Raw genomic sequence first — 17,923 nt, 5'->3', positions numbered from 1 at the left:
AAAACAGAGGCCGGGCGCGGTGGCTCACGCCTGTAATCCTAGCACTCTGGGAGGCTGAGGCAGGCGGATTGCTCGAGGTCAGGAGTTCGAAACCAGCCTGAGCAAGAGCGAGACCCCGTCTCTACTATAAATAGAAAGAAATTAATTGGCCAACTAATATATATAGAAAAAATTAGCCGGGCATGGTGGCACATGCCTATAGTCCCAGCTACTCGGGAGGCTGAGGCAGGAGGAATGCTTGAGCCCAAGAGTTTGAGATTGCCGTGAGCTAGGCTGACGCCACGGGACTTGCTCTAGCCTGGGCAACAAAGTGAAAACTCTGTCTCAAAAAAAAAAAAAAGAATAAAAACAGAGGCTGGGCACGGTGGCTCACGCCTGTAATCCTAGCACTCTGGAAGACCGAGGTGGGAGGATCGCTCAAGGTCAGAAGTTGGAAACCAGCCTGAGCAAGATCGAGACCCCATCTCTACTAAAAATAGAAAGAAATTAATTGGCCAACAAAAAATATTTAGAAAAAATTAGCCAGGCATGGTGGCACATGCCTGTAGTCCCCACTACTCGGGAGGCTGAGGCAGGAGGATTGCTCGAGCCCAGGAGTTTGAGGTTGCTGTGAGCTAGACTGACACCACAGCACTCTAGCCCGGGCAACAGAGTGAGACTCTGTCTCAAAAAAAAAAAAAAAAAAAAGAATAAAAACAGAAGTCAAGGCCAGGCCTGGTGGCTCATGCCCATAATCCTAGCACTCTGGGAGGCTGAAGCAGGAGGATCACTTGAGGTCAGGAGTTCAAGACCAGCCTGAGCAAGATCGAGACCCTGTTTCTACAAAAAATAGAAAAATTAGCCAGGCATGGTGGTGCATGCCTGTAGTTCCAGCTACTTGGGAGGCTGAGGCAGGAGGATTGTTTGAGCCCATGAGTTTGAGGTTGCTGCGAGCTAGGCTAATGCCACTGCACTCACTCTAGCCTGGACAACAGAGACCCTGTCTCAAAAAAAATAAAAACAGAAAAAAACCTAGAAGTCAAAATAGCTGGGCTGTGGCTGTGAAACCTTTTATGTTCTGGGTCCCCACATGAGTGTGAGAGCTTCCCCACCTACAGCAGAGGTGGCCAAGGGGAAACTGACGATCCCCCTTAGTGTTGAAGAAAGCTGGGGCCAAGCCCCCCTCATTCTAAAGGATTCTGAATTCATAGGAGTTGACATGCAGGTCTAGAAGCAAAACCCTGTGAGATGCCTGCCACCTCCTTACCTGCACAGGTGGGGGGCCCTGGGGCATGGGCTGGTCCAGGGACGTGAAGGCTGACATGGCAGACATGAGTACATCGTCGCTCACCAAGATGTTCCCCTGCACCAGGGTCTGGATCAGTGGGGACGGGGGCACTGTGATGTACGTGGAGATCTGGATGGAGAGGGAGAGAGAGAATGAGAATGAGACGGTGTATGTGTGGACACGTCTGAAACTCTGTGAGGAAGCTGAGGGCATGGTGCAAAAGACCCAGGTTCTAGAGTCCCGCTGACCTGGGTTCCATCTCCACCTCTGCTGCTCTCTGCTACATAACCCTGGGCAGGTCACTCTGCCTCTCTGAGCCTCCATTTGATCATCCACCAAAGGAGGAGAATAAGTTGCACCTCTCTGTATGGCACATACCCTATGACCCAGCAATAATACTCCCTGGTATCTGTCCTGGAGAAATACTCACACATGCCCACAGAAGTCCAGAAACCAGAGTATTCTGCATAGCCTTGTTTCTAATAGTGAAAAACTGTAAATAAATGTCTAAATGTCTGTAAGTAGGGGAATGAATTGAAAAATTATACAATACAGTCATGGCATAGAATACTATATAGCAGGTAAAAGGTAACTGCATGAAAAACTAAGTTATATAATGTTAATATGTAGATTATATATTCTTATTTTTTAAAATCTAAAACAATAGGGCGGGGCATGGTGGCTCACGCCTGTAATCCTAGCACTCTGGGAGGCTGAGGCGGATGGATAGCTTGAGGTCAGAAATTCGAAACCAGCCTGAGCAAGAGTGAGACCCCGTCTCTACTATAAATAGAAAGAAATTAATTGGCCAACAAATATATATAGAAAAAAATTAGCCAGGCATGGTGGCGCATGCCTGTAGTCCCAGCTATTCGGGAGGCTGAGGCAGCAGGTTTGCTTGAGCCCAGGAGTTTGAGGTTGCTGTGAGCTAGGCTGACACCACAGCACTCTAGCCTGGGCAACAGAGTGAGACTCTGTCTCAAAAAAAAAAAGACCTGCTACATGACTGAATGAACAAATGAATGAATGAATACCTGGCGATTGGCAGGAGGTGGGGCCTGCTGGACAGCCGTGGGTGCTGCTGGAGGTGTGTAGATGCTGTTGGTGGCCAGCGAGACTGTGGCCAGGGGGGGAGCATTCCCCTGGCACTGTTCCCGCTTATGGGTCATAAATGCTGGCAGCGAGTTGAACTGCTTCTTACACTTCCCGCAGAGAAAGACATCCTCGTCATCTAGCGGTCATGCCCACGGAGTAGTGGGCAGGGGCCACAGCAGAGCAGAGCAATGGAAAAAAAGCAAGAGTAAGTCAGGCGACGTCACTGTGAGAAACAGGACATCTGCAGCTGACCATGAGAACAGCGATCTGAGCAGCACTCCGTGACCATGTGCATGTGTCAACCATCAACTACGTGCTTCTTAGCAGCTTTCAAAACCACCTGGCACCTGCAGAAATAGCCAGCCTTGTGCAACCCAGTACTAAATAATTAAAAATCAAGAAATAGTAAAGTGGGTTCACTTTAAAGCTAAGAAGTTCAAAATCTTTATACTGCCCGAATTTATTTATCAGTTGCCAAATGGGCCACGTGATCACACTCCTCTATGCCTTTACTGCCACTGTTTCTCTTGCCAAGCTGCTTCTCTCAGAACAACTCCTTCTGCAAGGCTCAGCTTGGATGCCACCTCCTCCAGGAAGCCTCTCTATTGCCAGTGGCCACAGTTCTGTCCTCTGGCACACCTCTCATACCAGTTTTCTCACCACCACCAGACTGTGAGTCCCCTAAAGAGAAGGAAATATATCTTATTTTATCATCATAGCTACAATATCTCCTGGACACAAAGGAGATTCTCAAATGATGCTTGTTGAATGAATAAAGAACTAAATGAGGCCAGGCGAGGTGGCTCACGCCTGTAATCCTAGCACTCTGGGAGGCCGAGGTGGGCAGATTGCTCGAGGTCAGGAGTTCGAAACCAGCCTCAGCAAGAGTGAGACCCCCGTCTCTACTATAAATAGAAAGAAATTAATTGGCCAACTAATATATATAGAAAAAATTAGCCGGGCATGGTGGTACATGCCTTTAGTCCCAGCTACTTGGGAGGCTGAGGCAGGAGGATGGCTTGAGCCCAGGAGATTGAGGTTGCTGTGAGCTAGGCTGACGCCACGGCACTCACTCTAGCCTGGGCAACAAAGTGAGACTCTGTCTCAAAAAAAAAAAAAAAAAAAAAAAATATATATATATATATAAATGAATGACTGCCACAGTTCACAACATACCCATTATTGAAGGCCTACCACAGCCTCAAGCACTTAACATGCTGTAGCAGAAGTGTCTGTTATTCAATTCTGATTGTATCCTTCTCACACCTAATACAAATTTTAGTGTGAAACATGGTTTCCTTGGTAATGTATATCCTAGCTTTCTTTGCACTTAGGCATGCCATGTGACAGAATTCTGACCAATGGGATGAGGACAGAAGTGGACAGTACATGCAACTTCCCCTTAAAAGGGTACGACTTCCACTCCCTGCTGTCTTCCCTCCATGTTGGCTGGAAAGTGGAATCAAAGTGGGAGCTGGAGCAGCCATCCTGGACTACGGCTTGAGGGCAGTGGAGCCACAAGAAAGAAGGGGCTGAGTCTCACCATAGCCTCCTAAATGCTCATCAGGACTTCACGTAACAGAGAAATAAACTCTAATCCTGTAGAACCCACACAGAACTTTCTTACTCATAACAGCTGAAATGGAATCCCAAGTACTCTAATAAGATTCCTATGAGGTAGGACAGTTACCTCCATTTTGTAGATATGGAAACTGAGGCACAGAGAGGTTAACTCACTGGTCCAGGGTCACAGAGCCAGAAACTATGGGAACATGGATTTAAACCTAGGTGTGTATCTCCCTGTCCCTAGTGTGATTCTCAAGTACTCCAAAATGTTTGTGGAATGAATAAATGAACACACAGACTCCCATAGAAATTTCCAAAAGAAGACCCTTGCCCTCTCTGTGTCTCATGGGCCTAGCTTCTAAATGGGAGAAATTCATGCTCAGTCTGTTCTTTCCGTAGGGGGGAGGCTGGAGTCACCTCCAGGGCAAAGGTACAAGCGCTGTCAGGCATCACGACCCCATCTCCCCACTTCCACTAAGTGGTTGAGAGAGGATGTCCTCAAAGCTAAGCAGAGACAGGCATGAGCCTAAAAGTCCAGGCTGGGAGGAAGAGGAGAAGGGACATCCTGGGGACCACAGTGGGCAGTTCACATCCCCATATGAGCCCCCCTATTTTCCATGGGGAGCCACTCACCCTTCCACTGATGCACCTGAGCAGATACTCACCCAGTGGCTGGATAGCAGGGGGTGCACTGACGCTCTGGCCTGTCGGATCAGGGACTGCTCCTTGGCCATCCAACAATGACTGGACGGCCAGAACGGTCTGATTGTCCATCCCTGAGAAAACAAATGCAGCCTCTGTGGGACACAGGCCCAGCGTCCTGCTCTGACTTCACCCCTACAAGCCAGACCCGCTGCAAAACTCCCACAGCAAAGACGGCTAGCCCCAACATGCATTCTCTCCTACTTCCATTGTAATAGAACCCGGGATTTGGGGCTGGAAACGTGGTCCCAGAATAAAAATGACACCTCCCAGCCTCTCTTACAACTAGGGAATGACTAAATTCTGGCCAACGGGATGTAAGTAATGGTGTTATTTGGCAGCTTCTGGGAAATCTCCTTAAAAGCCACCTGGTTATGTGTTCCCTTTTTTTGTCCCATCCTCCATTCTGCTTCCTAGAACAAGAGTATGATGGTAGGAACTCTGCCCACCACCCTGGACCATGAGCACATTGCAGGAAAAAATGCTGCAAAGATCCTGGGCCTCGGAGGACCCTATAGAACACAGCCACCTCATATCCCAGACTGCCTTCTGGACTTTCATATGAAAGAAATAACCTTCCAGCCAGTCCAAGCCACTGCTAGCTTGGGCTCCTGTCTTACTCACGGCTGACTCTAATCCTCAGTGATGCAGCCCCTCAGGAAATCATGTTACCCCATCTTCCTCATCCACACCTCACAAACCCTACAAATCTGTTTGCACTCAGCCGTCCTTGCCTTCCTTATTTTCCACTGTGTGCTTGTCTTTTCTGTTCCTCAATAAACAATATAACCTGAATTTGTGGTTGGGGGACTGATAAGCTGACCTCTTCCAGGTTTCCTAATCAGTTGTCACAGTTGAGGTTCACAGCAGTTCACCGTGCAGCTGCATCACTAGCAGAACAACAGGCCTCCTCACATCTAAGTGGCCATCAAGGCACATTGCCTCCCTCCCAAATAACCCAGAGGGTGCCCCCTCTCTGCGTCCCTATAACCAGTGCTCTGCCTCCAAACTCTCAGCTCTTTCCTGGATGTCATTGCAGCTTCTAACTGCAATGCAAACTATAATCATTAGCTCCTGCAAACTATAATATAATATAATATAATATAATATAATATAGTTATATATTATAACTCTAATATAACATAGTTAGCTCCTGCAAACTATAATCATTAGCTTGAACTGAATCCATACTTCCCCTGTCACAATGCAGGAACAATGGTCCCTCCTGAGGCCAGCCCTTCCCTCCAACCTCTCCTGTTTCCTCAGGAACCACTCTCACCAGTCGACCCTGCTCCCCACACTGTGTGCACCCTCTCCTTCCCCTCCATCTCTCCAGGATCGTGGAAGTCATGCTGCCATCTCTCCTCCCTTCAATATCATGTATCCAGCAATGGTCACTGACACCCTCTATCTCCTCTGCCCACCTTCCAGTCCTTTTCCCCTACTCTAGTGGGGCTTAACTTCCCTCTATTCTACCCAATGGTGACCATTTCCACGGTCACCAAAGCCCATCTGGCAGCACTTGACAGTCCTTGAAACACTCTGTTCCTGGCTCCAGGACACCACCCTCCCTGGGTCTTCTACCTTTCTGGTGCCTCCTTCCACCCTTCTTTGCTCTCTTCTGTCCACCCCTAAGTGTTCCTACATAGAGCAGTCCCTTCTGTCTGGACTCACTCCCCTCTCCCTCTTACACTGTCCCTGTGCAGTCTCATTCATCCCCAGTCTAGTTCCCCCCAATATCTGCAGTTGCAAACCTAGGGTTCATGCTCCCCTGAACAAGTGTCAGTAAATCTTCTACCATTTTATACAAAATTGCAAGTGTTTTAGCATTTGGGTGCAAATCTGTACATGAATGTTCATAGCACTTTTATTTATTTATTTATTTTTGAGACAGAGTCCCGCTTTGTTGCCCAGGCTAGAATGAGTGCCGTGGCGTCAGCCTACCTCACAGCAACCTCAAACTCTGGGCTCAAGCAATCCTGCTGCCTCAGCCTCCTGAGTAGCTGGGACTACAGGCATGCGCCACCATGCCCAGCTAATTTTTTCTATATATATTTGTTGGCCAATTAATTTCTTTCTATTTATAGTAGAGACAGGGTCTCGCTCTTGCTGAGGCTGGTTTCGAACTCCTGACCTCGAGCAGGACGCCTGACCTCGGCCTCCCAGAGTGCTAGGATTACAGGCGTGTGTGTCCGGCCACTTTTATTTATAATACTGAAAAATAGTTCAGATATTCTTCAATAGGTGAATGGTTCAACTATGGGATATCCACACCATGGAATACTACTAAACAATAAAATGGAACAAACTATTGATACACACAACTTGGATGAATCTCCAGGAAATTATGACAGGTGAAAAAAAGCCCATCTTAAAGGTTGTATACTACATGATTCCACTCACATAACATTCTTGAAATGACAAAATTTTAGAAAGGGAGGCTGGGCGTGGTGGCTCCTGCCTGTAATCCTAGCACTCTGGGAGGCTGAGGCGGGCGGATTGCTCGAGGTCAGGAGTTCGAAACCAGCCTGAGCAAGAATGAGACCCCCGTCTCTACTATAAATAGAAAGAAATTAATTGGCCAACTAAAATATATATAGAAAAAATTAACTGGGTATGGTGGCACATGCCTGTAGTCCCAGCTACTCGGGAGGCTGAGGCAGGAGGATCGCTTGAGCCCAGGAGTTTAAGGTTGCTGTGAGCTAGGCTGACGCCACAGCACTCATTCTAGCCTGGACAATAAAGTGAGACTCTGTCTCAAAGAAAAGAAAAGAAAAAAAAAAGAAAGAAAAATAAAAAGAAAAGAAATTAATTGGCCAACTAAAAATATATAGAAAAATTAGCCAGGCGTGGTGGCACATGCCTGTAGTCCCAGCTACTCGGGAGGCTGAGGCAGAAGGATTGCTTGAGCCCAGGAGTTTGAGGTTGCTGTGAGCTACGGCACTCCAGCCCGGGCAACAGAGTGAGACTCTGTCTCAAAAAAAAAAAAAAAAAAAGACATTTTAGAAAGAGAAAGATTAGTGGTTGCCAGGCATCAGGAGGGATGGTGGGAGAAGGGGAGAAATTTTGGGTGTGGCTATGAAAGGGCAACGCCTTGTAGTGATGCAACTGTTCTTCTGCAGGTTGACTGATACACTATAGTTTTGCAAAATGGTACCACTAGGGGAAACTGGGTAAAGATACATGAGATCCCTCTATTATTTCTTACAACTGCATGTGAATCTACAGGGATAAAATGATTTCAAAATAAAAAATTGCCAGCCATGATGGCTCACACCTGTAATCCCATTACTTTGAGAGACTAAGGCAGGAGGATCGCTTGAGCCCTGGAGTTCAAGATTAGACTGGGCAATACAACGAGACCCTGCCTCTACAAAAAAAAAAAAAAATTAAATTAGCAAGACTTGTGGCACATGCCTGTAATCCCAGCTATACAAGAGGCTAAAGTAAGAAGATAGTTTGAGCTCAGGAATTTCAGGTGGCAATGAACTATGATCAAGTCACTGCATTATAAATAAACTAAATTAAAAAATAAAAAGTTTAATCTTTAAAAATGCAGCCTAAAACTGAACTTGTCAAATGTGTTATCCCTCACCCCTAAGTTTGTTACTCTTCTAGTACTCCTCATCAATGAAAACATGTCCACCAGCCACAGCCCCTGGGCTATTCCTTGATTCTTCCCTCAACCCACTGCTCTTCCCTCCCAACCCCACCCCCATTTCTAGTCGTTTGGCAAGCCTAGCCTCTTCTGCCTCCCAAATATGTCTCAAAGCCACTTTCTCTCCATGCCCACAACTGTCCCCTGGCGCAGGCCACCATCAATTCTCTGCTGGACAACCTCAGTTGGACAACCTCAGCTAGCCTTCCTGCTGTGAGGAAAATAAACAGGGGGTGGTAGATGTGGGGGGCCAGGAGAAAGGGCAATAGGACTGCAGAGATCCAGGGAAGAAGGTCACCAAGGGTCACTGGAATGACCCAGGCAGTGGGAGCTGCATTTGCATAGCCCTAGGGGGAGAGAGGTCTCCTAGGATCCACAATTCAGTGTGGGTGAGCAGCTAGAGATGAGGCCTCCATGGGTGTGATGAAGCTGCTGAACTTTATTTTGGGATCAGTGCGAAGCTAAGAAAAGGTTTTCAGCAAAAGAGCAGCACAGTCTGATGTATGTTTTATAAGGTTCACGCAGGCTGCTCTGGGAACAGACTGGAGGGGGCCAGAGGAGCAGTGGGGAGGTGAGAGAGGAGGCCACCTTTTTATCTTTTCTCTAATTCCATAATTTCTCTTTTTAATTTCAAAATATTAAGGGGGTACAAATGTTTTAGTTTACATGGATCTCTTTTGTAATGTTCGAGTCCCAGCTATAGATGTGCCCATCACTCAGATAGTGTTCATTGTACCCATTAGGTAGGTTTTTGCCCCAGCCCTCCCCCCTTTTCCCCCTCCTGGTTTATAATTCCATAATTTCAAATAATTGCTTGGTCTATAATTTCTCTTCCTCACCAGATTGTGGGGGCAGGGACTGTGCCTGACTCAATGAGTATTCCTGAAACTGAACCACTCTAGATGGCGGGTTATCCATTTCCTGGTGAAAACTCCGATCCTCCAAGAATGAAGGGAAGTGGCTGAGATCTCAGGAGTTGCAGGACTCAAAGCCTCAGCCTCACACTGCCAGTACTTCCAGTTTGCACCCTGTCTGTATACGCATCTCATCCCACCCTCCCAAAGGCATTATTGGTCTATATCGCCCACGGTGCCTACTCTGCGCCATGGCCCCAAGTGACTACGGTTGTCCTTCCTCCCTGACGCCCAGCAGGTGCACATGCAGGCGCTCAGTGTTGGCTGTCTCTAAGCCCACAATTCTCTGAGTCTGAGGACTACTCCCATCCGAGGCAGACCACAGGACAGTCAGCTGACATCCAATGTTTGCAGGCTTGGGTCTAGGAGCACCGCGTCCCGGGCAGGTACACGGCTAGCACCCATCGTTTCTCAGTCTGAGTTTGTAAAACCGCACCCAGCATGGTGCACAGGGCAGCACCCACTGTCTGCTGGTTTGGGTCTGCGAGCTCCGAGTTCTGGCCTTGCATACAGGTGGCGCCTCTCCTCTCCTGGTCTGAGTTTAAGAGACTACATTTCAGCAGGAGGCACACAGACGGCTCAGCAGAAGTTCTTCGCGGTCAGGCCGCCAAGGCCCTCCCACCCCGCAGCTGCTCCCGCACCACCCATCCCCTCGGCACCCCTGCCCGCCCCGCGTCCGCGGAGCCGCCGCCCTCGCCGCGGCTGTTCCAGGCCTGGCCGGCCCAGGTCCCCGGCTGTTCCCCCGGGAAGCCCCTCCCGCGCCGGCCGAGGCCCGCAGGGCGCAGCTGTTCCGGTCCCGCGGCCCCTCCCGGCCGGCCGGCCGGCTCTGACCGGCTGTTCCGCGCCCGGTGCCCCCCGCCGGGCCTGGACTCTCGCGGCTGTTCCGGTCCCGTCTGCCCCCTCCCCCGCCGGGCCGCGGCTCCAGCGGCTGTTCCTGCCCGCGCCCCTCCCGCCCACAGGCTGTTCCGGCCCCCGCGCCCTCCGCCCCGCGGCCGCCGCGCGCCCTAGGCCGGGCGCAGCGAGGGCGCGGCGGGAGGGGGCGCAGCGCGGAACAGCCGCCTCCCCCGGCCCCGCCGCCGCTCACCCTCCAGGGCCTCGAAGATCGCCTGCGCCATCTTGGAGCCGCCGCCGCGGGAGCCAAGCGGGGCTACGCGAGCATTGTGGGAGCCGCGGCGGCGCGGGGCCGCCAGGGGGCGCCCGGGAGCCGCCGCCGAACCCCCAGCCCTGGAACCCCAGGCTTGGCTCGCGGGAACCCCGGCTTCCGTGGGTTCCCCGGCCCCGACTCGATGACCCCGTCACCGGGGCTTGTGGAACCCTATGCCCTCCCCATTTGAACGGGACTCTACGTCAGTACCCCTATATGCGCCACATACGGGACCTCCCAGCCCTATTATCTGACCCCCCAACAATGGCACACTCCCGCGTTCCCACTGCACGTGCCCTCCAGCTCTGCAACACGGACCCTATCTCCACCGCGCACCGTGTACCCCACCTTTGCAACAATAGCCCTGTCCCCACCTCCCCCAGACCACCCAACTCTGTCACAAGAACACCCTCCAACTATGCAGCAGATTCCCATCCCTCGTCATAGACTTCCCATTCCCCCTCCCACAGCGACCCTCATCTCTGCCTCTTGGGGCCACCTGTCCTCATGTGACTCCCTTCTCTGCCCCATCATCTCTCAGAGATTCCCCCAAGGCTGCTGCATAACTCCTCATTTCCACCTGCTGAGGACCTCCCATCCCTGCCTCTGGAGACGCCATTTCTGTCACACAAACCCCTAATGCCCACCGCAGCCACTCCGGGCCCAGCCTCCTAGGGGCCCCGGCTGTCTCACAGGATGAGGCGCCCATCATTCGGACCCCCATCACACACTGACCCCTGTCTCGTCTTAATTCCTGCTACGCGGGCTGCTTATTGAGCGCCTGCTGCGCACGGTGTGATGGCTCTGGAAATACCTGGTCCTTTCCCAGAGAGTTGGGGGTGAGGGAAAAAGACAGACATTAAATCTTAAAAGTTATTTAATTGCAACATATGATAGTGGTTTCCCGGTACGGGGCAACAAGGACGAGTTGGGAGAGTGCCTGAGGGGAGGGGGGAACCAGGGAGGTGGTACTGTTAAAGAAAAAAGTCAATGATCCTTGTGAAACCGCAGGAAGGAAGACTTTATTCAGGACCATGGAGCTATGGAAGGGATCGCTGTGCTGGGGTCTTGCAGTGGAGGGGAGGGATTGGGCTCAACTCTGAATACAGCTTGGGCAAGTGGGAATTTAGAGCCAAGGAGCAGAGTGGAGGTCAGTGGATGGAAAATTACTAAGAAGAAATATCAGGAGTAAGGGGGATTCTGAGCCAGGAGTGGTGGCTCATGCCTGTAATCCTTGCACTCCGGGAGGCAAGGTAGGAGGATCACTTGAGCTCAGGAATTCAAGACCAGCCTGAGCAAAAGTGAGACCTGGTCTCCACTAAAAATAGAAAAAATTAGCCAGGCATGTCGAACACTGTAGGCCCAGCTACTCAGGAGGCTGAGGCTAGAGGATTGCTTAAGGCCAGGAGTTTGAGGTTGCTGTGAGCTAGGCTGACGCCATGGCACTCTAGGCCGGGCAAGAAAGCAAGATTCTGTCTCAAAAAAAATAAAAAAATAGGCCGGGCCCGGTGGCTCACGCCTGTAATCCTAGCACTCTGGGAGGCCGAGGCGGGCGGATTGCTTGAGGTCAGGAGTTCGAAACCAGCCTGAGCAAGAGCGAGACCCCGTCTCTACTATAAATAGAAATAAAATTAATTGGCCAACTAATATATATAGAAAAAAAAATTAGCCGGGCATGGTGGCCCATGCCTGTAGTCCCAGCTACTTGGGAGGCTGAGGCAGGAGAATTGCTTGAGCCCAGGAGTTTGAGGTTGCTGTGAGCTAGGCTGACGCCACGGCACTCACTCTAGCCTGGGCAACAAAGCGAGACTCTGTCTCAAAAAAAAAAAGATAAATAAAATAAAAATAAAAAATAAAAAAAGAGAGACAGAGAGAGAAATGTTCTGAGACTTTAAATATTTTCTTCTGGGAGGAGAAAAGGCTACTTTCGACAGAATGGTCATGAAGGGCCTCTCTGAGGAGGTGGACCTGAAAATGAGATGGAGTCAACTTAGTGAAAATGGAATAGAAAGGCAGAGGGAACAGCAAGTGCAAAGGCCCTGAGGCCAAAATGAAAGGAAGCCAAGAACTGTGAAGGGGCAGCTGAGGGTACGAAGTGAAGTATGGGAAGAGGGAGATGAAGATGAAGAAGATGGCCAGAGCCACCATGAGGATTTAGGTTTTATTCTGAGGGTGATTGCAGGTATATGACAGTAAGAGATTCCACCTTGGCAGCTTCCCATGTGTTTCTATACATCCAAGTACATATGCACATAGATTTTTATCTGCTCTATAGGCCTTTGCACCTGTGCTGTTCTCTTTCTGAAACGCCATCCCTCATTGCAAAAATAGGAGCTTGGCTTCTCGCCTCCCCTGAGGAGCTTTCCAGATCTCCAGGGGTGAACTCTCTCCCTCCCTTGCCATTCTAGGTTCTCACAGTACCTAGTACAACCCCTATCATGTGATATTTTCTGGCTATTGGCAGTTCCTTTTTTCTCCACCCCATTAAGAGGGAGCCTTCTAAACTGGGGGGCAGGGGGAGGCACTGCATCCATTCAGGTTGGACCTCAGGGCTTGGCACAGAGGCAACCCCGGCAATGCTTGACTGAAGGCTTGCCATATGGGACAACTGAATGAGATTCAAGAAGGGAGAGCCCCACTGCCAGCAGCTTCCCCAGGCAGGCTACCCCTATTACAAACTTTCCACTCCTAACTGCCATTTCTTCCTCCACCAAAAACTTATCAGTCCTATGTCCTATTCCCTCAGGGCCACTGGTTGGCACTGAACACAATGAAATCACAGCTTAGACACTCCTCCTTGGGCAATTCCAGGTGTGGAGCCAAGCAGGGAAGAGGGAAAGTTTGGGAAATTTCAAATGTCCCACTCCACCATGAGTGTTCCAGCCACCCCAGAAAACTTAACTTCTCTATCGGGAGGGGAGAGTCATAAGCAGCTGAAACCAGATTGCCAGCTGCGAGGGGAAGAAAGGAGGACACAAAGCAAGGCTGGGTCCTGACATCTTGTTAGGTTTGTTGTATCGGTAGGAGGCAGCAAAGCATGGTGGCTGTTATGGACTACATTGTGTCCCCCACCCAAATTCATATGTCGATGGCCTGGCCCCCAGTACCTCAGAATGGGACTATATTTGGAGATAGGGTCTTTAAAGAGGTAGTTATGGTTAAATGAGGTCATATAGGTGGGCCCTAATCCAATATGACTGATGCCCTTATAAGAAATGAAATTAGGGCCTTTTGGCTCCCTGAGCAGTACCATGGCGGTCGGCAAGAACAAGCGCCTTATGAAAAGCAGCAAAAAGGGAGCCAAGAAGAAAGTGGTTGATCCATTTTCTAAAAAAGATTGGTATGATGTGAAGGCACCTGCTATGTTCAATATAAGAAATATTGGGAAAACACTAGTCACCAGGACTCAAGGAACGAAAATTGCCTCCAATGGCCCCAAGGGTCCTGTGTTTGAAGTGAGCCTTGCTGATCTGCAAAATGATGAAGTTGCATTTAGAAAATTCAGGCTGATTACTGAAGATATTGAGGGCAAAAACTGTCTGACTAATTTTCATGACATGGGCCTTACCGTGACAAAATGTGTTCTATGGTTAAAAAATGGCAGACTACGATCGAAGCTCACATTGATGTCAAGACTAGCGATGGTTATTTGCTTCGTCTGTTCTATGTTGGTTTTACTAAAAAACACAACAATCAGATATGGAAGACCTCTTATGCTCAGCACCAATAGGTCCGCCAAATCCGGAAGAAGATGATGGAAATCATGACCAGAGAGGTGCAGACAAATGACTTGAAAGAAGTAGTCAATAAATTGATTCCAGACAGCATTGGAAAAGACATAGAAAAGGCTTGCCAGTCTATTTATCCTCTCCATGATGTCTTCGTTAGAAAAGTAAAAATGCTGAAGAAGCCCAAGTTTGAATTGGGAGAACTCATGGAGCTTCATGGTGAAGGTAGTAGTTCTGGAAAAGCTACTGGTGACGAGACAGGCGCTAAAGTTGAACGAGCTGATGGATATGAACCACCAGTCCAAGAATCTGTTTAAAATTCAGACTTTTAACAATGACAAATAAAGTGTCCTATTTGTGAAAAAAAAAAAAAGAGAGAGAAAGAAATGAAATTAGGGCCGGGCGTTGTGGCTCACGCCTATAATCCTAGCACTCTGGGAGGCTGAGGCAGGTGGATCGTTTGAGCTCAGGAGTTCGAGACCAGCCTGAGCAAGAGCGAGACCCCGTCTCGACTAAAAATTGAAAGAATTAATTGGACAACTAAAAATATATAGAAAAAATTAGCCGGGCATGGTGGCGCATGCCTGTAGTCCCAGCTACTTGGGAGGCTGAGGCAGGAGGATTGCTTGAGCCCAGGAGTTTGAGGTTGCTGTGAGCTAGGCTGATGCCACGGCACTCAAACCTGGGCAACAAAATGGGGTGACCATGTGGGGACGTGGTGAGAAGGCAGCCATCTGCAAGCCAAGGAGAGAGGCCTCAGGAGAAATCAAACCTGCTGAGACCTTGCTCTTGGACTTCTAGCCTCCAGAATTGTGAGAAAGTAAATTTCTGTTGCTAAGCTACCCAAGCTATGGTATTTTGTTATGGCAGCCCTAGCACACTAATACAGTGGCTAAGATCAGAGACTCTGGAGCCAGGGGGTCTGGATTCAAATCCTGACTCCATAATTTTTTTTTTCTGTTGCCCAGGCTAGGTACTCCTGAACTCAAGCAATCCTCCTGCCCTGGCCTCCCATAGTGCTAGGATTACAGGCGTGAGCCACCACACCCAGCCCTGCCTCCATAATTTATTAGCTACATCATCTTGGGCATGTTACTTTGCTTCTCTGTGCCTCAGTTTCCCATAGGTTAAGTGGTCATGGTTATAGTACCTACCTGCGAGGAATGCTATGAGAATGAAATGGTTAATAAAGCATTCAGGAAACAATCCCTGGCACACAGCAAGTACTCATTATGTAAATTTTATTTTTGTGGGCAAATGTGAATAAACAGGCCCTGTCCTGAGAAACTCAGAGTGACAAAATCAAAAAGGGTCATCAGACAATAAGTGTTCCCATTATGACAACTCTTTATCACTAGTAGGCTGGGAGGCTCCTTGAGGGCAGAAACTTATTTATCTATGTAAAAAAGGACTTAGCAAAAGAGAGTACCCAGGAAGAGCTTGTGAAACCACCTAGTTTCCAAACACCCTCTCCTGATTCTGGGCCAGGTGTCAGGGCTTAGAGACTGATTCTTTATGGGAGTAGTAGGTGATATTTCTAGAAGTTCTGTTTGGTTCCTTTTCAAATTTGCCATTAAAAAAATAGTTTTCTGTTCCCAGTAGCTATTTTCCAGCTTTAAATTTTCTTTAAACATTAAAAAAAAAAAACCTTGTGTCTGTGAATTATAATACTTGAAATCTGTGGTGATCTGTTGATTCTTCTTCATGTTGTCTTGGGGGCCTGGTTATCTCTGGTTATGTGCTGGTCATCACTCTAGAAAAATTATTTGTAGTGAATTCCTGAAGTCAAAGATGGATGTGCCCTTCTCCAGAGAGGCTTTGTATTTGCTTTTTGCTGAGGGTTTAGGGGCACTTCCACTCAGTTATCACCTCAAACTAGGTTCCTGGTTCCTATTGAAGATTGTTTTGTTTTTTTTTTGAGACAGAGTCTCACTCTGTTGCCTGAGCTAGAGTCCTGTGGTGTCAGCTTAGTTCACAGCAACCTCAAACTCCTGGGCTCAAGCAATCCTTCTGTCTCAGCCTCCCGAGTAGCTGGGACTACAGGCATGCGCCACCATGCCAGGTTAATTTTTTCTATGTATATTTTTAGTTGTCCAATAATTTCTTTCTATTTTTAGTAGAGATGGGGTCTCGCTCTTGCTCAAGCTGGTTTTGAACTCCTGACCTTTCGGGATCCTCCGTCCTTGGGCTCCCAGAGTGCTAGGATTACAGGTGTGAGCCACCATGCCTGGCACTAGCTGAAGATTTTTTGATCTACCAGGCTCTACTCCCTGCGTTGCAAAAGGACTCATCAGTGATCACAATTTCCCAAGGAAGAGCTTTTTAAAAAATTCCCGTTGCATTTACCTTCAACTGTTCTGCTCGCACCAACGAAACTTTTTCTGCAGTTCCTGGGGGCTACTGGTGTGGACTGTACAGCAGGTTCATATCACATTAGATGTGGGTGACACTCTTTGGAATCTCAGCTTAATGTGAGGAGATTCTGCTGTAAGACTCCCCACTTCAGGCCGGGTGCGGTGGCTCACGCCTATAATCCTAGCACTCTGGGAGGCTGAGGCGGGTAGATTGCTCAAGGTCAGGAGTTCGAAACCAGCCTGAGCAAGAGCGAGCTCCCCATCTCTACTAAAAATAGAAAGAAATTAATTGGCCAACTAATATATATAGAAAAACTTAGCCGGGCGTGGTGGTACATGCCTGTAGTCCCAGCTACTCGGGAGGCTGAGGCAGGAGGATCACCTGAGCCCAGGAGTTTGAGGTTGCTGTGAGCTAGGCTGACTCCAGGGCACTCACTCTAGCCTGGGCAATAAAGTGAGACTCTGTCTCAAAAAAAAAAAAAAAAAAAAAAAAACAAAGACTCCCCACTTGGGCAGCCCTGGACTTTCACTTTTGTCCTTCTTTCCTTGTATGTTTGACAAACTGAAACAGGTTCAATACTGACAAATGGCTGGGCGTGGTGGCTCAGCCTGTAATCAATCCTGGCACTCTTGGAGGCTGAGGTGAGTGGATCGCTCAAGGTCAGGAGTTAGAAACCAGCCTGAGCAAGAGCAAGACCCCATCTCTACTAAAAAAATAGAAAGAAATTAATTGGCCAACTAAAAATATATAGAAAAAATTAGCCGGGCATGGTGGCACATGCCTGCAGTCCCAGCTACTCAGGAGGCTGAGGCAGAAGGATTGCTTGAGCCCAGGAGTTTGAGGTTGCTGTGAGCTAGGCTGACGCCACGGCACTCTAACCCGGGCAACAGAGTGAGACTCTGTCTCAAAAAAAAAAAAAAGAGAGAGAGAGAAGGAAGCTAACTTCTTTTTTTTTTTAAGAATACTGACAAATTATTACAGAACATGTTCTTACAATAAAAAAAAAAAAAAAGAATACTGACAAATGCCCTCAAGCCATTAGTGCCTTTGGTTCTTCAACATTCCAGTCCTCCTGCTAACTATCTGTTTGCTGCCTATCACTCAGTAATTGGCCTGGGCACTCCTCATACTTTAAAGCACTTCAGCATTTTTTTTTTTTTTTTGAGACAGAGTCTCGCTTTGTTGCCCAGGCTAGAGTGAGTGCCGTGGCGTCAGCCTAGCTCACAGCAACCTCAAACTCCTAGGCTCAAGCAATCCTTCTGCCTCAGCCTCCCGAGTAGCTAGGACTACAGGCATGCGCCACCATGCCCGGCTAATTTTTTTTTTATATATATATGTTAGTTGGCCAATTAATTTCTTTCTATTTATAGTAGAGACGGGGTCTCGCTCTTGCTCAGGGTGGTTTTGAACTCCTGACCTTGAGCAATCTGCCCGCCTCGGCCTCCCAGAGTGCTAGGATTACAGGCGTGAGCCACCATGCCCGGCCAGCACTTC

General features: G+C 48.7%; 1 protein-coding gene and 1 pseudogene across 4 annotated transcripts in view; one reads left to right on the top strand and one right to left on the bottom strand.

Annotated features, from left to right (window-relative positions):
* Nucleotides 1-5,795, bottom strand: part of ZNF341 (zinc finger protein 341) — a 38,209-nt gene extending 32,414 nt beyond the window's left edge. For 2 of the 4 annotated variants that reach the window (XM_012754922.3, XM_012754923.3), the window contains exons 1-3: nucleotides 4,594-4,788; nucleotides 2,302-2,498; nucleotides 1,247-1,396 (exon numbers count right to left, since the gene is read on the bottom strand). In XM_012754922.3, coding sequence (XP_012610376.2) covers nucleotides 1,247-1,396; nucleotides 2,302-2,498; nucleotides 4,594-4,702 — 456 coding nt within the window. In that variant the 5' untranslated portion in view covers nucleotides 4,703-4,788. Of the gene's footprint in view, nucleotides 1-1,246; nucleotides 1,397-2,301; nucleotides 2,499-4,593 lie in introns of all 4 variants that reach the window. The other 2 variants (XM_076011038.1, XM_012754925.3) reach the window with 2 other exon arrangements.
* Nucleotides 5,796-13,597: 7,802 nt separating this feature from the next.
* LOC105865923 (small ribosomal subunit protein eS1-like) lies at nucleotides 13,598-14,421 on the top strand (annotated as a pseudogene).
* The last annotated feature ends 3,502 nt before the right edge of the window (nucleotides 14,422-17,923 follow it).

This window comes from Microcebus murinus, chromosome 16, assembly GCF_040939455.1.
Source record: "Microcebus murinus isolate Inina chromosome 16, M.murinus_Inina_mat1.0, whole genome shotgun sequence".
Lineage (NCBI taxonomy): Eukaryota > Metazoa > Chordata > Mammalia > Primates > Cheirogaleidae > Microcebus > Microcebus murinus.
This window is presented reverse-complemented; position numbering and strand designations above follow the sequence as displayed.